A 23483-nucleotide genomic window follows, 5' to 3' on the forward strand; every position below is an offset into this window, starting at 1 on the left:
GTGGGACTGGGGAGGGAGGGAGTGAGGTCTTGCCCCTTGTGGGGTCTGACCTGAGGCAGCAACGGGCTTGACAGTGCCAGTGTTAAGAGGCTGGTGTCCGAGGGCCTGGCCGGCATGACCACCATCTTCCGTGGCCCGCAGACCTGCACGTGGGCATCACCAAGAGGCTGAAGTCGGTGGAGGTGCCGGAGGGCCAGAGCTGCACCTTCGAGTGTGTCCTGTCCCATGAGAACCCCAGCGATGTGGCCATATGGACAGTTGGCGGGAAGACAGTGGGTGGCTCTGGCCGCTTCCGGGCCACACGCCAGGGCCGCAAATACACCCTGGTTGTTCAAGATGTGGTTCCTGGAGACGCTGGGGAGGTGGTGTTCTCCGTGCGGGACCTCACCTCCAAGGCCTCCCTCATCATCAGAGGTGGGCACCGTGTGCAGGGATGGGGGCCTGTCTCCACTGGGTTGAGGGTGGAGTGGGGCCTTGGGCCAGAAATGGTGCTTCTGGGGACAGTCCCCCAGTCCCCAGGGAGCTCCCCTGTTGGAGGCCCAGAAGCACCTGCTGGGGTGCAAGGGGTGCCTGGTCATCTCAGAGAGCTCTCTCTGTGGGGCGAGAGCCTCCAGTCTGTGGGCAGGAGCAGAGTTGGGGGTCTGACAGCATGGTGGCCCCTAGGGCTCACTGCTCACTGAGCTAGTGAAATCGCCATTGGCATTCCTAAGCTTGTGTACCTGGTATAAATACTGGTGCAGGTGGGTGATATTCAATTCACAGCTGGCAATGGTGGTGGCCACGCTTTGAGTCTTGGGGCTCTGAGTGATACCAAGGTGTGAGGGTCTGTGGTCTCATATCTCCCCTCCCAGGCCCCTGCCTTGTGACTGTGGGGCCTCTTGCACTCCAGACCCTGAGGCCCCAGAAGGTCCTGTGGTCTCCACCTCTGTAGTGCTTGCCCTGCCCTCACCCTAAGCACGGCTGGGGTGTGGCCATGCCTCACGGGGGCTGTTCTGCTCTCTGCTCTCTTCAGAGAGGCCGGCAGGTATCACGAAGCCTCTAGAAGACCAGCAGGCTGCTCCAGGTGAGGATGTGGTGATGAGCTGTGAGCTGTCTCGGGCCGGGACCCCGGTGCGCTGGCTAAAGGACAGGAAGGCCATTCGCAAGAGTCAGAAGTATGACCTGGTCACGGAAGGCACTTGGGCCACTCTGGTGGTCCGTGCGGTGTCGCTCAAGGATTCAGGAGAATACACGTGTGAGACAGAAGCTTCCAAGAGCACAGCAAGTCTCCGTGTGGAAGGTGACCCCACAGGAGACCCTGGGATGGGTCCCCTGGCCTCTGTCCCTCCCTCCCTGCCCATGGTGGGGGCTGTTCCCTGTCCAGAGGGGCTGGCATGGGGTCTGCACAGCCCTCAACCTCCACTTCTTCCCACTGCCTCCCAGAAAAGGCCAACTGGTTTACGGAGGAGCTGACCGACCTGCACGTGGAAGAGAAGGGCACAGCCATGTTCACGTGCAAGACAGAGCGTCCCGCAGCTGTGGTGATCTGGCGCAAGGGCCTCACAGAGCTGCATGCCTCTGGGAAGCACGCACCCAGCCAGGAGGGCCTGACCCTGAGGCTCACCATCAGCGCCTTGGAGAAGGCGGACAGCGACACCTACACCTGTGACATCAGCCAGGCCTGTTCCCAGGCCCGGCTCCTGGTGCTAGGTAGGGCCCGGTGCCATGCTGGCCGGGGGTGTGGTTGGGAGTAAGCTTTGTTCAAAGTGGGCTTGGAGGCTGTCAGGGACCAGCCTCAGTTTCCCCATCCCTGGGAGCTTGGCCCTGGGTGGTATTGTCTCTGAGGTCCTACTAAAGGGACACAGTGTGAATGAGCACGTGTCCTCATGAATTCACGCAGTTGTTTGCTCGGAACCTGTGTGCTGGAATGTGCCTGGCCCCCACATCGGGGCTCTGCAGGGAGTATGGCCTGGGGATGCCTCCAGGTGTGAGGAGTAAAAGTGTGGCAACAGCCACAACTGTTTTCACAGTCCTACTTCTTCTTTTTTTAAAAATATTTTTTAATGTTTATTCATTTTTGAGAGAGAGCGAGCGAGCATGAATGGGGTAGGGGCAGAGAGAGAGGGAGACACAGAATCTGAAACAGGCTACAGGCTCTGAGCTGTCAGCACAGACATGGGGTTTGAACCCAGGAGCTGTGAGATCATGTCCTGAGCCAAGGTTGGATGCTTAACTGACTGAGTCACCCAGGGGCCCTCCTATTTCTTCTTTTAATCCATGATTTAATTGCATTCTGTGACCTTGGGGATGGACGTAGGCAGGTGTGGAGAAGAGTTTGGGGAGAGGGGGGCTCGCTCTGACCCACCCCATGTGCTCTGAGAAGGACCCCAGAAGTGGGCTTGGGGTTCATCAGTGGAGCCAAAACTCGCACGTGTGAATAGTTGAGCTCTGATACATTTGCTGTGCTCTGGGTTTCATCATTCTGAGCCTTACTCAGTCCAGCCGTGAGCCCACCCCCAGTCTTGGGGAGTGCTCCTTTCCCTTGGCAGCTGGCTGCAAGGGACCGTGACTTGCTGGTCTGTGCCCTGCAGGCCGGAAAGTGCTCATCACGGAGGATCTGGAGGACATGGAGGTGCGTGAGGGCTCCTCGGCCACCTTCTCTTGTCGCATCTCCCCTGCCGACTACGAGCCTGTCCACTGGTTCCTGGACAAGACGCCCCTGCACCCGAATGAGCTCAATGAGATTGAGGTTCAGCCAGGTGGCTACCACGTGCTGACCCTGCGGCAGCTGGCGCTCAAGGACTCAGGCACCATCCACTTTGAGGCAGGGGACCAGCGGACCTCAGCCACCCTTCGGGTCACAGGTGGGCTGTGTGCCCAGTGCCGGCATGGGGCCTGGTCCATAAGGCTGAGGGTGCAGCCTTGTAGAAGGCAGATCTTGGCTGTGTGCAGAGCATGGTCCTGGGGCTCACAGACAAGGTGCCCGGCCCACAGATCCCGGGGAGGTGGGGCTCTTTGAAGGTGATTGCGGCATGTGGTATGCAGAGCTGATCCCTCAGTCTCCAAAGTGTGGGCTGGGCCATGCCAGGCCTGCTCTGTATCCCCGGCAGCCCGTTTGTGACCCCAACCTCATGGGGCAGGGGCCCACACGTCCTGAGTTTTCCTCTGCACCTCCAGAAAAGCCAAGTGTCTTCTCCCGGGAGCTCACGGATGCCACGGTCACAGAGGGGGAGGATCTGACCTTAGTCTGTGAGACTACCGCCCCAGACAGCCCCGTGTGCTGGACCAAGGATGGAAAGACCCTGCGGCCATCAGCCCGGTGCCAGCTGAGCCAGGAGGGCCACCGGGCCCAGCTGGTCATCAAGGGCACCACTGTGCAGGACGGTGGGCGCTACAAGTGTGAGGCCGGGGGCTCCTGGAGCAGCTCCATTGTCAGGGTCCACGGTGAGTTCCTGGGCTCATGCCCTACTGTCTGTGTGGGGGAGCCTGTGGCCCCCCCTGTGCATGTCCAGGTGTCTGCTGCTTTGGTAGAGTTGACCATCTTCCACCTGTGTCTCCTGACCAGCAGTGTCTGACTTGCTTCATTCCTATGTCTTGTTTTCTGACATCTCTGTGTCCCCTCCTCCTGGCTTGGTTCATCTCCAAGTGTCTCAGCATAGGCCACATGACAAATACCATGGATCCACAGACCAGCTAAACCATGGACATTTACTGTGTCCCAGTCCTGGAGGGGAAAGTCTGAGATGCAGGTGTGGGCGGGGCTGTTTCCCCACTGAGGCCTCTCTCCTTGGCTTGCACACACCGCCCCCTGCCTATGTCCTGGCTTTGTTCTCTGTCTGTGTCCTCAGCTCCTATGTGATCGCTCAGATACGTGGGATTCGGCCCATCCCAATGACCTCAGGTTACTGAAATCACCTCTGTAAAGACTCCATCTCCAAACACAGTCACATCCTGAGGTTCCGGGGGTTGGGGCTCCAGCATATGAATCGGGGTGGGGGACACAGTTCTCTTCCCAACCGTTTGCCCCCGCCTCCCCCCACCCCTGCCGGAGGACAGAGTTTTGGAGTTCGCTGCCCGTAACCCCCAGTGTAGAAAGGATGAGGTGGGCCTGCCTGAGCCCTCTGGCTGCTGTGTCCTCAGCTGTCCCCAACCCCAGGGGCCCTCAGCTGGGGTGCAGGATGGAGGGGTCGAGCCAAGCCTGTGCCTGCTTGCAGCACGGCCGGTGCGGTTCCGTGAGGGGCTGAAGGACCTGGAGGTGCCGGAGGGTGGAGCTGCCACACTGCGCTGTGTGCTGTCATCCATGGCTGCACCTGTGGAGTGGCGCCGTGGAGATGAGGTTCTGCGGCCCGGAGGCAAGTACAGCCTGCGTCAGGAGGGCGCAGTACTGGAGCTGGTGGTCCGGGACCTGCGGCCCCAGGACACCGGGCAGTACTCCTGCCACTTCGGGGACCAGATGACCTTGGCCATGCTCACAGTGAAGGGTAAGCATCCGTGCCTGCCTTGCCCACATGCTCCTTTCATCCCTGTGGGAGGTCAAAGGTGACATTCCCTGTTGGGCCCTGTTGTAGCCCTGCCTGCTGAGTTCATAGGGAGACTGAGAAGCAAGGAGGCTTCAGAAGGGGCCACAGCCACGCTGCGCTGTGAGCTGAGCAAGGAGGCTCCCGTGGAGTGGAGGAAGGGGTCTGAGACCCTGAGAGCCGGGGACAGAGTCAGCCTGAGGCAGGACGGGACCATGTGTGAGCTGGAGATCCGTGGCCTGGCCGTGGCAGATGCTGGGGAGTACTCGTGTGTGTGTGGGCAGGAGAGGACTTCAGCCATGATGACTGTCAGGGGTAAAGACCACGTGTGGCCAAGCAGTCGTGATTTGGTGTCCAGTTGACTTTGTGATGTCCATCTGCTCTCATTCCATGTTCATGTTCTTTCTCTCCCACATTCTCTGGTGTCACCCTCCACCCGTTACTCTGTGGAATCTCTCCCCTTCCTGGGCTGTTGTATGAACTGTGAGAAGCCAGTATCCCAGCCACTTACCACTCCTTGCTCACTGCTGGTCCTGTTGTTCTGTAGAAGTCTGTCTTGTCATCTGTCCCGTCATGTACCACCACCCCCCAAAATCTCCAGAGAGTCTGATCTTCTATGTCTGACTCTTCCCAGCCCTGCCTGCTGAGTTCATAGGGAGACTGAGAAGCAAGGATGCCACGGAAGGGGCCACAGCCACTCTGCACTGTGAGCTGAGCAAGGAGACCCCTGTGGAGTGGAGGAAAGGGTCTGAGACCCTTAGAGCTGGGGGCAGAGTCAGCCTGAGACAGGATGGGACCATGTGTGAGCTGGAGATCTGTGACCTGGCTGTGGTGGACGCTGGGGAATACTCATGTGTGTGCGGGCAGGAGAGGACGTCGGCCACACTGACTGTCAGGGGTGAGGACTTTGTGTGGTCATGTGGAGCAGTGTCTCCATGTCTCAAAAAGCTGTGTCATGTCCTGTTGTTTTGCCCTGGTTGCCATAGGGTCCTTCTGCCTCTCTGCCTCTGTCTCCTGCATCCTGCAGCATGAGTCTCTAGCATCTGCTTGTGTGAGGCTCATCCCAAATAAACTGCAGAGAATAAGGTTCTTTCTGCCCTCAGGGGGTTACATCTCAGGGAGAAATGGGGGGCATCCTACACTACAACTGAGGATTACAGACTTCATGAGCTCTCTGGAGGGAACGTGCCGCGGAGGAGCTAGGAACTAGATCGAAGCTTGGCACTCAACGCAGCGATACTGAGAGGCTGACTGAGGAGGGGAGCCAGGAAACACATGCAGGGACATGGAAGAGCTGTGGGGGGGTGAAGTGTGGATGTGGAGGGTGGATGGAGGCAAGGTCAAGGTGTGCAGAGTGAGGTGGGGTGAGGTGAGATGAGTTGGGTTTGGAGGTAAGATGTGGTGAGGTAGATGTAGACTATGAGGTGAATCATGTGAGGTGGGTGTGGAGGGTGAGTGAGGTGAGTTTATGTAGAAAGTGTGTGAAGTGAAGTGAGGCTAGATTGGGTGTGTAGCGTGAGTTGAGGGGAGGTCTGTGTGTGTGGGGGTGAGTTGAGTTGAGGTGACATGAAGTCTGGGTGTAGATACAGAGATAAAGTGAAGTGAGGTGATAGGTGTGGAAGTGAGATTAGATGGGTGTTGAGGTAAGGTGGATGGATGGGTGTGAAGGTGAAGGGTGTTGAGGTGAGGTGAATGAGAAAAATGAGGTGAGGTGAGGTGATTGTAGAAGTGAGGTGGTGTGGAGGTGGGGTGAGATGGATGAGGTGAGGTGATGTGAGGTAAGGTAGATCAAGAAGGTGAGGTAGGTGTGGACATGAGGTGAGGCAGGTGTGGGGGTGAGGTGGGTGAGGAAGGTGAATTGAGGTGGATGAGGTCAGGTGAGGTGGATATGGAGGTGAGGTGGGTGAGTGTGGAAAGTGAGATGAGGTGGGTGAGGAAGGTGAGGTGGGTGTGGAGAGGTGAAGTGGATATGGAGGTGAGGTAAGGTGGGTGTGGAGATGAGGTGACATGGGTGAGGTAAGGTGATGTGAAGTTAGGTGGTCAGGAAGGTGAGGTGGGTGTGGACAGGTGAGGCAGGTATGGAGGTGAGGTGAGGCAGGTGTGGAGGTGACAGTGGGTATGGATGGAATGTGGTGGGTGATGGAGGGGAAGGTCATGTGTGCCATGCCCAGGGAGGCAGGGGGACATCCATGTGGAGGTGGGGTCCAGGTCTGATGCTGACAGGTGGGTAGGTATGCTCACAGCATTGGCAGGAGGTCTTTTGGGAGTGGGGCATCTCAGACATGGTGGGATTCAGGATGCAGGGCAGGACAGGAGGGCTGGTCCAGGGGTTAGGGATGACAGGCCCTGTGAGGGGCAGGTGGGAGTCCCTATGCAGTGGAGCTGCCTGCCATGGGTCATCCTGCCTGCTGTCCCCGAGGCCCTGCCTCCAAAAGGCAGCTGTGTTGCCAGGTTGATATCTGTGGCCATTTCTCATTTGCTCTCTGTGCGTCTGTCTGCTCCTCTCAGGCCTGACAACCCCTACACCAAGGTCCTGGGGCCTGAGCAGGCTCTGGGAGGAACTTGTGCAGTGGTGCGAGGGGCCCGAGACCCTTGGGAATAGGGGCTCAGTACAGGGCCTGCCATGGTGTGGCTGGTGGCTCCCTGATGGGACCAGGGTCCTCAGGGGCCCTTATGGGGGCCTGGTCACTTCCTGCAGGGAAGCAGATGAGACAAGGTAGGATGAGGCCACTCCCCACATCCCGAGGGTATCCTAGGAGCACCCGGGCCCCTATGGTGCTTGAACTGTGTGGACGAACATAGCATCTTTGCCATAGGAGCACTGGGTGACCTCATGGAGCATGGGTGCCCTCTAGTCTGGGAGCAGCTGTCAGAGGCTGCGGCCATGATGTGGTCCAAGCAGGGCAGCCTGGGGTATGCGAGGTGGATGAGGGACCTGGGACCTTGAATCTAGCATCAGGTACAGTCTGAGACAGGATTGACCATGGAAGATGCTGGCAGATGTCCCCGTTGGCCACTATGTCTATCTGTTCTGTGGGCACTATGACCATTCCCATGCATGTGTCCATGTCCTGAGGTCCACTGTGGATGCCAGCTCCTCTGTCTCCCTGCTGCCCAGCCCCCACACACTGTGATCCACCCATGTGTCCATGTGTCCATCCTTTGATTTCCTATTTGATCCAGGGTGCATTTCATTGTTGAGTGTCCACATCCTGACTTCTTAAGTTACTTGGTCTGATGCTCTCTGTGTCACCTTGTTCCTCCCCAGCCCTGCCCGCCAAGTTCACAAAGAGCCTGAGGAAGGAAGAGGCCACAGAAGGGGCCACAGCAAAGCTGCGCTGTGAGTTAAGCAAGGTGGCCCCCGTGGAGTGGAAGAAGGGGTCTGAGACCCTCAGAGCTGGGGACAGAGTCAGCCTGAGGCAGGACAAGACCGTGTGTGAGCTGGAGATCCGTGGCCTGACCATGGAGGATGCTGGGGAGTACTCGTGTGTGTGTGGGCAGGAGAGGACATTGGCCACACTGACTGTCAGAGGTAAAGATTGCATGTAGTCATGTGGCCCTGTGGCTTGGTGTCTGCACACTGTGACTATGTCACCATCTTCTCCCTGTCAGACTCCGTGGGCATCTGTGCCTCTCCAGCTGTGTCCTCCTGGGGACTCTAGCCTTCATCTCCCCATCCAGTATTTGTCCTGATGTTTGTGTCTGGGCTTGTGTCTGTCTTTCCTGGGTCATTTGCCTCCTATCCACCCTGTGCTCCGTTCACTCATTCATGCTGTGGTCCTGGGCAGTTTGTGTGGTGCTTGTGGGTGTCTTGTCCTGGACATAGAGTCCCTGAGACAGTCTGGAGTCCTCCTGATCCTTGGCTCTCCCCAGCCCTGCCCGCCAAGTTCACAAAGAGCCTGAGGAAGGAAGAGGCCACAGAAGGGGCCACGGCCACTCTGCACTGTGAGCTGAGCAAGGAGGCCCCTGTGGAGTGGAGGAAGGGGCCCAAGACCCTCAGAGCTGGAGACAGAATCAGCTTGAGGCAGGACGGGACCATGTGTGAGCTGGAGATCCGTGGCCTGACCATGGATGATGCTGGGGAGTACTCATGTGTGTGTGAGCAGGAGAGGACATCAGCCACACTGACCGTCAGAGGTAAAGACTGTGTGTGGCCATCTGAGTGACTTCCCCCTGCCTCTTGGTCTTTGCTCCCCTGTGTCTCTCAATGTTGCTGTCTCTCCAGGACCACACAATAGCCATGTGGAGCATCCCACAGTCTCACACTAAGAACACACTGGTCAGTCCTGTCCAGGCCCCGGGGTGGATGGTACAGGGACCCCCAGGCAAACATGTACAGATGGGCATCACAGTCCAGCAGAATGGCCCGGGGCTCCTGGCCTGTGATTGGGCTGTGGATGGGCACGCATCCTGGGCCCAGCTGTGGGGCTGGGAGCATGTCACACACATGACGGATGTGTGAAGGAGGACTGAGGGCAGCATTGGGGTGTTCAGGGATAAGGTGGCCAGACAGGCCAGGCCCTCCTTTGTCTGGTGACAGGGTTTGATTGCCCTCTGAAGGGCTCTGTCCCACTTGGCTTGGGCTGCAGGACAAACACTGTCACGGGTCCCACACTCGTAGTGGCTGGAAGTCTGAATCCAGGTGTTGGGACCCAGCAGCATCCGTCCTTAGAGTGTACACATTGTCTCCTCCCATGTCCTCACGTGGCTGTCCCTTTATTTGTGTCCTGATCCCCTCTTGTTAGGATGCCAGCATGATTAGATAATGACCCGCCCAGTGACTTTCTTTACCCTAATTACCCCTCTGAAAGGTAATCATATTTCCATATGTGCTCATATTCTGAGGTCTCAGGGGCACAACTCCAGGATACAATTTGCTGGTGGGACAAGTCTGTGCGTGACACTCTGCCCTCTTACATCCCTGGAAATGCATGTCCTTCCCACGTGCAGCATATGCACACCCTGTCCCCAAGGCTCCAAAGCCTTACCTGAGTCCAGTGTCACCACAGAATCCAGAGTGTGATGGAAGCATGTGCACCAGGTTTGGGTGACACTCAAGGTGGCTTCCTCTCAGCTGTGAACCTGCGAGGTCAGACTGCACACCTCCCAAACGCAGCCGCAGGACATGTACCAGATACGCATTCCTGTTCTGAAGGGGAGAAACGGAAATGAGGGAAGAGGTCCCTGGTCCCTGGAGGCACGACACTGGGCAGGAAAGACTCCTGGATTTTAAGGCTGGACAAGGAGCCTCTGGCTCAATGCTCTGTCCTCTGGGCCCACAAGTGGTGCCGTGGGCCGTGGGTAGATGTGGCCTGGCCTGTGGATTCCATGCTGTGGCAGCCCTGCAGCCTCTGAATTTCCCTTGCTTTCCTCCTTTGCTCTTCTTGACGAGTGATACGTGTCCACAGCTGGGCAGCTCCATGGGTGCATCCCATAGGACCCCTGGAAGTCTGATGGTTTCCTCCATTTCAGCCTTCGCCTCTCTGATTCAGGCGTGGCTGTAGCATTTCTGCATGCTCTCCAAAACTTTGTTGGTCTCCCATGCAGCTCTCAGGAGTGTGGCTCATCAGACCAGCCTTCCGCACATCCTGCCTGGGCAACCCCATCTCTGTTCCCGGCTTCTGCCCTGCTCTTACCTGTGTTTCACCACAAGGAGTGAGAAGAAATCAGGCTGCTCCCTCAACTCTCTTCTTGGAGATCTCTCAGCTAACCAGTGCAAGTTCACTGCTCACAAGGCCCACCTTCCACAGATTCTGGGCAGAATTCATCCACCCACAGACTGGGCAGAATTCATCCAGGTTCCTTGCTACTTCCTACAGATACTACTTTTCCTGCAAGTGTCCAGTCAGCTGTTTCTCATTGCTGATTTGGGCCTCACCAGAAGTGCCGTAATGCCTATACTGACCCCTGCTCCCATGATCTACTCCAGGCAATCTAGATCTATCCGGCTGTCTGTCAAAACCCAGCCTTCACTCAACATCAGTTCCAAAGCTGGTTCTAGAACTTGAGGTCTTTGTTATGGCAGGAACTGCTCCTGCTATCAAAACAGGCATGACTGAGATATAGAGAAGTGGCCTTGACATTGAAAACGTGTAGTCTCCCAGTCCTGGAGGCTGGAGTCTGGGATCCAGTCAGGGCAGGGCTGGTTCCTCCAGAGTCCTCTCACTGGCTTGCAGATGACTGCCTTCTCATGTCCTGTGTCTTCACGTAGCTGTCCCTCTGTGTGTGTGTGTGTGTGTGTGTGTGTGTGTGTGTCCCAATGTCCTCTTCTGATAGGGATCCAGTCATATAAGATCAGGGCCCACCCTAGTGACCCCCTTTTACCTTAACCACCTCTTTAAAGACTCCATCTCCAGCCCTGTTCTGAGGCCCCCTGGGGCCTTGACATGAATTTGGGGTACGGAGGTCACCCCACAACATGGTGTGACTAGGGTGGACACTGGTCACCTGTAACTTTTGGACCTAATTGTGCCTACAGTTGGAATTCAGGTGACAAGGGCCCAGGGGGGTGGTTAAAAGGCCATGGCTGCATCCATCATAGTCTTGGAAATCTGAGCAGGAGAGTGAGTGTCTGGTGGAGTCTGGACAAGAACATGTGAGGTGGAGCAGAGAGGGCCTAGTGTGGGTGGGGATAGTGTGCAATGAACCCAGGTGTGGGCAGCAAGAGATGGATGCCCTGCTTTGGCTGGGAAACATGGGGTGAGAAGTAGCAGTGGAGCAGTGAATGTCATGGCCACGAGGTGCCTCATGGGCATTCTTCCATGAAAGAGCCATAATGTCATGTGTGAGTGGGAGGAGCCTGGCTTCAAGCTCAGTGCAGGTGAGGCCAGAGCTGGGCTAGTACGAAAGGTCGGGGTATGAGGATATTGAGAAGATATGACACCTGGAAAGAGGCAGTCCCTGGGTAAAATGCCCCTCAGGGCAAGATGCCAGAGGCCATTGCAGTCGAACATGAGCTGATCTGCCTGTCCTCCTCCATACTTCTGCTTTGTTGATCCTGAATGTTCACGTCATGCCCCAAATCCTCCAGAGGGATTGATGACTTCTATCCATCTGACCCTCCACAGCACTGCCTGCTCAGTTCATCCAAAATCTGAAGACCCAGGAAGCCATGGAAGGGGACACAGCCACACTGAACTGTGAGCTGAGCAAGGCAGCCCCTGTGCAGTGGAGGAAGGGGTCCAAGACCCTCAGAGCTGGAGACAGAGTGAGCCTGAGGCAGGATGGGACCATGTGTGAGCTGAAGATCTGTGGCCTGGCCGTGGCAGATGCTGGAGAGTACTCATGCATGTGTGGGCAGGAGAGGACGTCGGCCATGCTGACCATCAGGGGTAAAGACCACATGCAGCCAAGCAGAGCTGTGATCTGGTGTCCAGTTGACTTCATGACATCCATCTGCACTCATTCTGTTTTCACGTTCTTTCTCTCTCACATTCTCCGGTGTCACCTCCCTTGTTACTCCATCGAATCTCTCCCCTTCCTGGGCTTTTGTGTGAACCACCGGAAGACAGCATCCCAGTCACTTACCCACTCCTTGGTCACTGCTGGTCCTGTTGTCCCATGGGACTCTGTCTTGTCCTCTGTGCTATTGTGTCCGGCCCTCACCAATCCTCTGTCCTGTGTCTGACTCGCCAGCTGTGCTAGCCAGAATCATACACATTATGAAGCTTGAGGAGCAACCAAAGAGGCCATGGCCATACTGTGCACAGGACAGCCTGAGGGAAACCACAACCCACAGTGTGTGCTCAACACACTTAGCACATGGCCTGTGTCCATTTCTTTGTCTTTTCTGTGTTGCTTGTGTCCTGTCTCGTCCATGTGCTCAGAGATCGTGACTGTGTCTGTGTCTTTCTGACCATCCCCAGCTGTGCCCGCCAAGTTCACAAAGAGCCTGAGAAAGGAAGAGGTCACAGAAGGGGCCACAGCAAAGCTACACTGTGAGTTAAGCAAGGCATCCCCTGTGGAGTGGAGGAAGGGGTCCGCGACCCTCAGAGCTGGGGACAGAGTCAGCCTGAGGCAGGACGGAAACATGTGTGAGCTGGAGATCCGTGGTCTGGCCATGGAGGATGCTGGGGAGTACTCATGTGTGTGCGGGCAGGAGAGGACAACGGCCATGCTGACTGTCAAGGGTAAAGATCATGTGTGGCCACGTGGGCCAGTGTCTTGGTGTCTGCATGTTGTCCATTATTGCCACCTTCTCCCTGTCAGACTGTGGGCATCTGTGTGTCTCCAGCTGTGTCCCCCTGGGAACTCCAAGCCTCCATCTCCTTGTCAAGTATTTGTTCTGGTATCTGTGTCCAGGCTTGTGTTTGCCTCTCCTGGACTGTTTCCTCACCCACTCTGTGCTCCATTCACTCATTCGTGTTGTGTCCCTGGGCAGTTTGTGTGGTGCTTGTGGGTGTCTTGTCCTGGACATAGAGTCCCCAAGAGAGCCTGGAGTCCTCCTTGGCTCTCCCCAGCCCTGCCCGCCAAGTTCACAAAGACCCTGAGGAAGGAAGAGGCCACCTAAGGGGCTACAGCCATTATGCACTGTGAGCTGAGTAAGGTGGTCCCCGTGGAGTGGAGGAAGGGGCCCAAGACCCTCAGAGCGAGGGACAGAGTGAGCCTGAGACAGGATGGGATGGTGTGTGAGCTGGAGATCTGTGACCTGGCCTTAGCAGACACCAGGGAGTACTTGTGTGTGTGCGGACAGGAAAGAATTTCAGCCACGCTGACTGTCAGGGGTAAAAACCATTTGTGACCATGTGGACCAGTGGCTCGATGTGGGCACATTGTCACCATATCACCATCTTCTGTGTAGGACTCGTGGGCATTTGTCTCTATTCAACTGTGGTTTCAGGGTCTCCTGGATCCTTATTGTTATCCAGCACATGTCCTGCTGTTGGTGTCAGTCCTTGTGCCCCTTGTTTCTGCAAGGCCATTTGCCCCCTCCTGTTGGTGCATGTGTATCTCATAAACCCCATGGCCCTCTGCAGTTGTGGGATCCTTGTGTGGGTACCATCTTGGACACAAGTGCCCAGAGAGCCTACTGAGCTCCCTGCTTCTTGGCTGTTTCCCAACCATGCTGGCCAGAGTCATAAAAAGTATGAGGCCTGAGGAGCCACAGAAGAGGCCACAGCCACATTGTGCACAGGCTGGGCTGAGGGAAACCACAACACACAGCACATTTAGCACACCTAGCATTTAGCCCATGCCCAGTTGGATTTGTGTGTTCCCTTCGCTGTTCATGTCGTGTCTTGTCTAAGTGCTCAGACAGTGATCATGTCTGTGTCTTTCTGACCATCCCCAGGCCTGCCTGTCAAGTTCACAAAGAGCCTGAAGAAGGAAGAGGCCACGGAAGGGGCCACAGCAAAGCTGTGCTGTGAGTTAAGCAAGGTGGCCCCCGTGGAGTGGAGGAAGGGGTCCAAGACCCTCAGAGCTGGGGACAGAGTCAGCCTGAGGCAGGAAGGAAACGTGTGTGAGCTGGAGATCCGTGGCCTGGCTGTGGTGGATGCCGGGGAGTACTCATGTGTGTGCGGGCAGGAGATGACATCAGCCACGCTGACTGTCAAGGGTAAAGATCATGTGTGGCCACGTGGGCCAATGTCTTGGTGTTGCATATTGTTGCTATGTCATCACCATCTCCCTGTCAGACTCCGTGGACATATGTGTGTCTCCAGCTGTGTCCACCTGGGAACTCCCAGCCTCCATCTCCTTGTCAAGTATTTGTTCTGGTGTCTGTGTCCAGGCTTGTGTTTGCCTTTCCTGGACTGTTTCCTCACCCACTCTGTGCTCCATTCACTCATTCTTGCTGTGGCTCTGGGCAGTTTGTGTGGTGCTTGTGGGTGTCTCGTCCTGGACATAGAGTCCTCGAGACAGCCTGGAGTCCTCCTGATCCTTGGCTCTCCCCAGCCCTGCCCGCCAAGTTCACAAAGAGCCTGAGGAAGGAAGAGGCCATGGAAGGGGCGACGGCCACGCTGCGCTGTGAGCTGAGCAGGGCGGTCCCCGTGGAGTGGAAGAAGGGGTCTGAGACCCTCAGAGCCGGGGACAGAGTGAGCCTGAGACAGGATGGGACGGTGTGTGAGCTGGAGATCCGCGACCTGGCCGTGGCAGATGCCGGGGAGTACTCGTGTGTGTGCGGGCAGGAGAGAACATCAGCCACGGTGACCGTCAGGGGTAAAGACTGTGTGTGGCCAAGCAGAGCTGTGATCTAGTGTCCAAGTGACTCGTGATGTCCATGTGCACTCATTCCATGTTCACGTTCTTTCTCTCCCACATTCTCTGATGTCACCCTCCACTGGTACTTCGTGAAATGTCTCCCCTTCCCTGGGTGGTTGTATGAACCAAGAGAAGCCAGCATCCAAGCCACTTTTGACCTCTCAGTCCCTGGTAGTTCTGTTGTCCTGTGGGAGTCTGTCTTGTCCTCTGTGCTACTGTGTCCTGCCCTCAACAATTCTCCATTCTGTGTCCGACTCTCCAGCCATGCTAGCCAGAGTCACACAAAGTATGAGGCTTGATGAACCATCAAAGAGGCCACGGCCACGCTGTACATAAGCCGGTCTGAGGGAAGCCACAACCCACAGTGTGTGCTTGGCACACCCAGCAAGCACATGGCGCATGTCTAGTTTGGTTTCTGTCTTTTCTGTGCTGTTAGTGTCTTGTCTTATCCATGTGTTCAGAGACTGTGATTGTGTCTGTGTCTTTCTGACCATCCCCAGCCATGCCCGCCAAGTTCACAAAGAGCCTGAGAAAGGAAGAGGCCACGGAAGGGGCCACGGCAAAGCTACACTGTGAGTTAAGCAAGGCATCCCCTGTGGAGTGGAGAAAGGGGTCCAAGACCCTCAGAGCTGGGGACAGAATCAGCCTGAGGCAGGACGGACACATGTGTGAGCTGGAGATCTGTGGTGTGGCCATGGAGGATGCCGGGGAGTACTCGTGTGTGTGCGGGAAGGAGAGGACATCGGCCATGCTGACTGTCAAGGGTAAAGATCATGTGTGGCCACGTGGGCCAATGTCTTGGTGTCTGCATGTTGTCCATTATCACCACCTTCTCCCTGTCAGACTCTTTGAGCATCTGTGTCTCTCCAGCTGTGTCCACCTGGGAACTCCCAGCCTCCATCTCCTTGTCAAGTATTTGTTCTGGTGTCTGTGTCCAGGCTTGTGTTTGCCTTTCCTGGACTGTTTCCTCACCCACTCTGTGCTCCATTCACTCATTCTTGCTGTGGCTCTGGGCAGTTTGTGTGGTGCTTGTGGGTGTCTCGTCCTGGACATAGAGTCCTCGAGACAGCCTGGAGTCCTCCTGATCCTTGGCTCTCCCCAGCCCTGCCCGCCAAGTTCACAAAGAGCCTGAGGAAGGAAGAGGCCATGGAAGGGGCGACGGCCACGCTGCGCTGTGAGCTGAGCAGGGCGGTCCCCGTGGAGTGGAAGAAGGGGTCTGAGACCCTCAGAGCCGGGGACAGAGTGAGCCTGAGACAGGATGGGATGGTGTGTGAGCTGGAGATCCGCGACCTGGCCGTGGCAGATGCCGGGGAGTACTCGTGTGTGTGCGGGCAGGAGAGAACGTCAGCCACGGTGACCGTCAGGGGTAAAGACTGTGTGTGGCCAAGCAGAGCTGTGATCTAGTGTCCAAGTGACTCGTGATGTCCATGTGCACTCATTCCATGTTCACGTTCTTTCTCTCCCACATTCTCTGATGTCACCCTCCACTGGTACTTCGTGAAATGTCTCCCCTTCCCTGGGTGGTTGTATGAACCAAGAGAAGCCAGCATCCAAGCCACTTTTGACCTCTCAGTCCCTGGTAGTTCTGTTGTCCTGTGGGAGTCTGTCTTGTCCTCTGTGCTACTGTGTCCTGCCCTCAACAATTCTCCATTCTGTGTCCGACTCTCCTGCCATGCTGCCAGAGTCATACAAAGTATGAGGCTTGATGAACCATCAAAGAGGCCACGGCCACGCTGTACATAAGCCGGTCTGAGGGAAGCCACTACCCACAGTGTGTGCTTGGCACACCCAGCAAGCACATGGCTCATGTCTAGTTTGGTTTCTGTCTTTTCTGTGCTGTTAGTGTCTTGTCTTATCCATGTGTTCAGAGACTGTGATTGTGTCTGTGTCTTTCTGACCATCCCCAGCCATGCCTGTCAAGTTCACAAAGAGCCTGAGGAATGAAGAGGCCACAGAAGGGGCCACAGCCATGCTGCGTTGTGAGCTGAGCAAGGCGGTCCCCGTGGAGTGGATGAAGGGCTCTGAGACCCTCAGAGCTGGGGCCAGAGTCAGCCTGAGGCAGGATGGGACAGCATGTGAGCTGGAGATCCGTGACCTGGCTGTGGAGGATGCCGGGGAGTACTCGTGTGTGTGTGGGCAGGAAAGGACATCAGCCACTTTGACCATCCAGGGTAAAGACCGTGCGTGGCCAAGCGGAACTGTGATCCAGTGTCCAGCTTACTTTGCGATGTCCATGTGCTCTCATTCCCTGTTCACATTCTTTTTCACAATTTCTGGGGTCACCCTATACCCATTACTCCGTGGTATATCTCCCCTTCCTGGGTTGTTGTGTGAACCATGAGAAGCCAGAATCCCAGCCACATATACCCCTTGGTCACATCTCATCCTGTTGTCCTGTGGGAGTCTGTGTTGTCCTCTGTGGTATCGTGTCCTGCCCTCAACAATGCTCCATTTTGTGTCTGACTCCCCAGCTGGGCTAGACAGAGTCATACAAAGTATGAGGCTAGAGGAGCCACCAAAGAGGCCATGGCAACACTTTACATAAGCCAGTCTGAGGGAAGCCACAACCCACAAGCTACAACCCACAAGCACACCCAGCATGTGGCCCACATCGAGTTTTGTTTGTATGTTCTCTGTGCTGTTCATGTCCTGTCTCGTCTAAGTGGTCAGAGACTGTGATTGTGTCTGTGTCTTTCTGACCATCCCCAGCTGTGCCGGCCAAGTTCACAAAGAGCCTGAGGAAGGAAGAGGCCACAGAAGGGGCCACAGCCAAGCTGTGCTGCAAGCTGAGCAAGGTGGCCCCTGTGGAGTGGAGAAAGGGGTCCAAGACCCTCAGAGCTGGGGACAGAGTCAGCCTGAGGCAGGATAGGACTGTGTGTGAGCTGGAGATCAGTGGTCTGGCCATGGAGGATTCCGGGGAGTACTCGTGTGTGTGCGGGAAGGAGAGGACATCGGCCATGCTGACTGTCAAGGGTAAAGATCATGTGTGGCCACGTGGGCCAATGTCTTGGTGTCTGCATGTTGTCCATTATCACCACCTTCTCCCTGTCAGACTCTTTGAGCATCTGTGTCTCTCCAGCTGTGTCCACCTGGGAACTCCCAGCCTCCATCTCCTTGTCAAGTATTTGTTCTGGTGTCTGTGTCCAGGCTTGTGTTTGCCTTTCCTGGACTGTTTCCTCACCCACTCTGTGCTCCATTCACTCATTCTTGCTGTGGCTCTGGGCAGTTTGTGTGGTGCTTGTGGGTGTCTCGTCCTGGACATAGAGTCCTCGAGACAGCCTGGAGTCCTCCTGATCCTTGGCTCTCCCCAGCCCTGCCCGCCAAGTTCACAAAGAGCCTGAGGAAGGAAGAGGCCATGGAAGGGGCCACGGCCACGCTGCGCTGTGAGCTGAGCAAGGCGGTCCCCGTGGAGTGGAAGAAGGGGTCTGAGACCCTCAGAGCCGGGGACAGAGTGAGCCTGAGACAGGATGGGACGGTGTGTGAGCTGGAGATCCGCGACCTGGCCGTGGCAGATGCCGGGGAGTACTCGTGTGTGTGCGGGCAGGAGAGGACATCGGCCATGCTTACTGTCAAGGGTAAAGATCATGTGTGGCCACGTGGGCCAATGTCTTGGTGTCTGCATGTTGTCCATTATCACCACCTTCTCCCTGTCAGACTCTTTGAGCATCTGTGTCTCTCCAGCTGTGTCCACCTGGGAACTCCCAGCCTCCATCTCCTTGTCAAGTATTTGTTCTGGTGTCTGTGTCCAGGCTTGTGTTTGCCTTTCCTGGACTGTTTCCTCACCCACTCTGTGCTCCATTCACTCATTCTTGCTGTGGCTCTGGGCAGTTTGTGTGGTGCTTGTGGGTGTCTCGTCCTGGACATAGAGTCCTCGAGACAGCCTGGAGTCCTCCTGATCCTTGGCTCTCCCCAGCCCTGCCCGCCAAGTTCACAAAGAGCCTGAGGAAGGAAGAGGCCATGGAAGGGGCCACGGCCACGCTGCGCTGTGAGCTGAGCAAGGCGGTCCCCGTGGAGTGGAAGAAGGGGTCTGAGACCCTCAGAGCCGGGGACAGAGTGAGCCTGAGACAGGATGGGATGGTGTGTGAGCTGGAGATCCGCGACCTGGCCGTGGCAGATGCCGGGGAGTACTCGTGTGTGTGCGGGCAGGAGAGAACGTCAGCCACGGTGACCGTCAGGGGTAAAGACTGTGTGTGGCCAAGCAGAGCTGTGATCTAGTGTCCAAGTGACTCGTGATGTCCATGTGCACTCATTCCATGTTCACGTTCTTTCTCTCTCACATTCTCTGATGTCACCCTCCACTGGTACTTCGTGAAATGTCTCCCCTTCCCTGGGTGGTTGTATGAACCAAGAGAAGCCAGCATCCAAGCCACTTTTGACCTCTCAGTCCCTGGTAGTTCTGTTGTCCTGTGGGAGTCTGTCTTGTCCTCTGTGCTACTGTGTCCTGCCCTCAACAATTCTCCATTCTGTGTCCGACTCTTCTGCCATGCTAGCCAGAGTCATACAAAGTATGAGGCTTGATGAACCATCAAAGAGGCCACAGCCACGCTGTATATAAGCCGGTCTGAGGGAAGCCACAACCCACAGTGTGTGCTCTGCACATCCAGCACATGGCTCATGTCTAGTTTGGTTTCTGTCTTTTCTGTGCTGTTAGTGTCTTTTTTCATCCATGTGTTCAGAGACTGTGATTGTGTCTGTGTCTTTCTGACCATCCCCAGCCGTGCCTGCCAAGTTCACAAAGAGCCTGAGAAAGGAAGAGGCCACGGAAGGGGCCACGGCAAAGCTACACTGTGAGTTAAGCAAGGCATCCTCTGTGGAGTGGAGGAAGGGCTCTGACACCCTCAGAGCTGGGGACAGAATCAGCCTGAGGCAGGACGGACACATGTGTGAGCTGGAGATCTGTGGTGTGGCCATGGAGGATGCCGGGGAGTACTCGTGTGTGTGCGGGCAGGAGAGGACATCGGCCATGCTTACTATCAAGGGTAAAGGTCATGTGTGGCCACGTGGGCCAATGTCTTGGTGTCTGCATGTTGTCCATTATCACCACCTTCTCCCTGTCAGACTCTGTGAGCATCTGTGTCTCTCCAGCTGTGTCCCCCTGGGAACTCCCAGCCTCCATCTCCTTGTCAAGTATTTGTTCTGGTGTCTGTGTCCAGGCTTGTGTTTGCCTTTCCTGGACTGTTTCCTCACCCACTCTGTGCTCCATTCACTCATTCTTGCTTTGGCTCTGGGCAGTTTGTGTGGTGCTTGTGGGTGTCTCGTCCTGGACATAGAGTCCTCGAGACAGCCTGGAGTCCTCCTGATCCTTGGCTCTCCCCAGCCCTGCCCGCCAAATTCACAAAGAGCCTGAGGAAGGAAGAGGCCACAGAAGGGGCTACGGCCACACTGCGCTGTGAGCTTAGCAAGGCGGTCCCCGTGGAGTGGAAGAAGGGGTCTGAGACCCTCAGAGCCGGGGACAGAGTGAGCCTGAGACAGGATGGGACGGTGTGTGAGCTGGAGATCCGCGACCTGGCCATGGCAGATGCCGGGGAGTACTCGTGTGTGTGCGGGCAGGAGAGAACGTCAGCCACGGTGACCGTCAGGGGTAAAGACTGTGTGTGGCCAGGTGGACTGCACGCATGCCTGTCCTTGTATATGTCTGTGCATCACCACTGTGTCAGGAGCTCTTACCTGCTCTGTGCCGTGTCCACTCACTTGGCCAGTCGTTTTAGTCTGCTCACTGACCCCCATCCTCGTGGCCTCACGTGGTCATCCTGCTGGTGGGGTAGAATCTCCACCTGGTGTCCCCCTCCCACCTTACCCCAACCTGTCCAGCTTTCCTGCCCTCATTGGGCCTAGCTGGGTGTGGGTGCTCCCCTTTGGGCTGACTGTGTCTCCCCTCTGCACCGCTTCCCTGCAGCCCCACAGGTGGGTGTGGACAGGTGAGGCAGGTATGGAGGTGAGGTGAGGCAGGTGTGGAGGTGACAGTGGGTATGGATGGAATGTGGTGGGTGATGGAGGGGAAGGTCATGTGTGCCATGCCCAGGGAGGCAGGGGGACATCCATGTGGAGGTGGGGTCCAGGTCTGATGCTGACAGGTGGGTAGGTATGCTCACAGCATTGGCAGGAGGTCTTTTGGGAGTGGGGCATCTCAGACATGGTGGGATTCAGGATGCAGGGCAGGACAGGAGGGCTGGTCCAGGGGTTAGGGATGACAGGCCCTGTGAGGGGCAGGTGGGAGTCCCTATGCAGTGGAGCTGCCTGCCATGGGTCATCCTGCCTGCTGTCCCCGAGGCCCTGCCTCCAAAAGGCAGCTGTGTTGCCAGGTTGATATCTGTGGCCATTTCTCATTTGCTCTCTGTGCGTCTGTCTGCTCCTCTCAGGCCTGACAACCCCTACACCAAGGTCCTGGGGCCTGAGCAGGCTCTGGGAGGAACTTGTGCAGTGGTGCGAGGGGCCCGAGACCCTTGGGAATAGGGGCTCAGTACAGGGCCTGCCATGGTGTGGCTGGTGGCTCCCTGATGGGACCAGGGTCCTCAGGGGCCCTTATGGGGGCCTGGTCACTTCCTGCAGGGAAGCAGATGAGACAAGGTAGGATGAGGCCACTCCCCACATCCCGAGGGTATCCTAGGAGCACCCGGGCCCCTATGGTGCTTGAACTGTGTGGACGAACATAGCATCTTTGCCATAGGAGCACTGGGTGACCTCATGGAGCATGGGTGCCCTCTAGTCTGGGAGCAGCTGTCAGAGGCTGCGGCCATGATGTGGTCCAAGCAGGGCAGCCTGGGGTATGCGAGGTGGATGAGGGACCTGGGACCTTGAATCTAGCATCAGGTACAGTCTGAGACAGGATTGACCATGGAAGATGCTGGCAGATGTCCCCGTTGGCCACTATGTCTATCTGTTCTGTGGGCACTATGACCATTCCCATGCATGTGTCCATGTCCTGAGGTCCACTGTGGATGCCAGCTCCTCTGTCTCCCTGCTGCCCAGCCCCCACACACTGTGATCCACCCATGTGTCCATGTGTCCATCCTTTGATTTCCTATTTGATCCAGGGTGCATTTCATTGTTGAGTGTCCACATCCTGACTTCTTAAGTTACTTGGTCTGATGCTCTCTGTGTCACCTTGTTCCTCCCCAGCCCTGCCCGCCAAGTTCACAAAGAGCCTGAGGAAGGAAGAGGCCACAGAAGGGGCCACAGCAAAGCTGCGCTGTGAGTTAAGCAAGGTGGCCCCCGTGGAGTGGAAGAAGGGGTCTGAGACCCTCAGAGCTGGGGACAGAGTCAGCCTGAGGCAGGACAAGACCGTGTGTGAGCTGGAGATCCGTGGCCTGACCATGGAGGATGCTGGGGAGTACTCGTGTGTGTGTGGGCAGGAGAGGACATTGGCCACACTGACTGTCAGAGGTAAAGATTGCATGTAGTCATGTGGCCCTGTGGCTTGGTGTCTGCACACTGTGACTATGTCACCATCTTCTCCCTGTCAGACTCCGTGGGCATCTGTGCCTCTCCAGCTGTGTCCTCCTGGGGACTCTAGCCTTCATCTCCCCATCCAGTATTTGTCCTGATGTTTGTGTCTGGGCTTGTGTCTGTCTTTCCTGGGTCATTTGCCTCCTATCCACCCTGTGCTCCGTTCACTCATTCATGCTGTGGTCCTGGGCAGTTTGTGTGGTGCTTGTGGGTGTCTTGTCCTGGACATAGAGTCCCTGAGACAGTCTGGAGTCCTCCTGATCCTTGGCTCTCCCCAGCCCTGCCCGCCAAGTTCACAAAGAGCCTGAGGAAGGAAGAGGCCATGGAAGGGGCGACGGCCACGCTGCGCTGTGAGCTGAGCAGGGCGGTCCCCGTGGAGTGGAAGAAGGGGTCTGAGACCCTCAGAGCCGGGGACAGAGTGAGCCTGAGACAGGATGGGACGGTGTGTGAGCTGGAGATCCGCGACCTGGCCATGGCAGATGCCGGGGAGTACTCGTGTGTGTGCGGGCAGGAGAGAACGTCAGCCACGGTGACCGTCAGGGGTAAAGACTGTGTGTGGCCAGGTGGACTGCACGCATGCCTGTCCTTGTATATGTCTGTGCATCACCACTGTGTCAGGAGCTCTTACCTGCTCTGTGCCGTGTCCACTCACTTGGCCAGTCGTTTTAGTCTGCTCACTGACCCCCATCCTCGTGGCCTCACGTGGTCATCCTGCTGGTGGGGTAGAATCTCCACCTGGTGTCCCCCTCCCACCTTACCCCAACCTGTCCAGCTTTCCTGCCCTCATTGGGCCTAGCTGGGTGTGGGTGCTCCCCTTTGGGCTGACTGTGTCTCCCCTCTGCACCGCTTCCCTGCAGCCCCACAGGTGGTATTCAGAGAGCCACTCAGGAGCGTGCAGGCTGAGGAGGGTGCCTCGGCCACACTGAGGTGTGAGCTTTCCCAGCCCAATGCTGCTGTGGTCTGGAGCAAGGGTGGCCTGGAGCTGCAGGCTGATGGGCGCTGGGAGCCTCGGCAGCGGGGCTACACTGCGGAGCTCGTGCTGTGGGACCTGCGCAGAGAGGACGCGGGCGAGTACACTTGTGCCTGTGGACCCCAAGCCACCAGTGCTGCCCTCACCGTTACAGGTGGGCCCCAAGGCAACACCTGTCCCAGGGGCAAGTCCCTTGTGCTTTGCGTTGGGCCTCTGGGATGCAGCGCCTCCCTGGGAGTCCCTTGGGGGATAGGAGCTTCTGTAGACATATCAGGCCTGGTGGGAGCCTCAGCCCCCATGATTCCTACCTTGGTAGCTGAGCCCCTGAGGTTACCCCTACCCCCTGCAGCCACACCCCTGTGATTCCCCCATGC

General features: G+C 56.8%; 1 protein-coding gene across 1 annotated transcript in view; it reads left to right on the forward strand.

Annotated features, from left to right (window-relative positions):
- The window catches only part of OBSCN (obscurin, cytoskeletal calmodulin and titin-interacting RhoGEF), a 166376-nt gene that overhangs the window by 83860 nt on the left and 59033 nt on the right, over window positions 1–23483 (forward strand). Inside the window, 25 exon segments of the mRNA XM_053904975.1 lie at window positions 142–414; window positions 1013–1279; window positions 1423–1689; window positions 2571–2843; window positions 3157–3423; window positions 4194–4460; window positions 4548–4811; window positions 5131–5394; window positions 7765–8028; window positions 8370–8633; window positions 11564–11827; window positions 12362–12625; window positions 13786–14049; window positions 14388–14651; window positions 15194–15457; window positions 15796–16059; window positions 16601–16864; window positions 17403–17666; window positions 18005–18268; window positions 18607–18870; window positions 19409–19672; window positions 20011–20274; window positions 21813–22076; window positions 22418–22681; window positions 22997–23263. Of these exon segments, the coding sequence (XP_053760950.1) occupies window positions 142–414; window positions 1013–1279; window positions 1423–1689; window positions 2571–2843; window positions 3157–3423; window positions 4194–4460; window positions 4548–4811; window positions 5131–5394; window positions 7765–8028; window positions 8370–8633; window positions 11564–11827; window positions 12362–12625; window positions 13786–14049; window positions 14388–14651; window positions 15194–15457; window positions 15796–16059; window positions 16601–16864; window positions 17403–17666; window positions 18005–18268; window positions 18607–18870; window positions 19409–19672; window positions 20011–20274; window positions 21813–22076; window positions 22418–22681; window positions 22997–23263 (6633 nt within the window).

Source organism: Panthera pardus, unplaced genomic scaffold (assembly GCF_024362965.1).
Source record: "Panthera pardus isolate Hobbes unplaced genomic scaffold, ASM2436296v1 HiC_scaffold_1, whole genome shotgun sequence".
Lineage (NCBI taxonomy): Eukaryota > Metazoa > Chordata > Mammalia > Carnivora > Felidae > Panthera > Panthera pardus.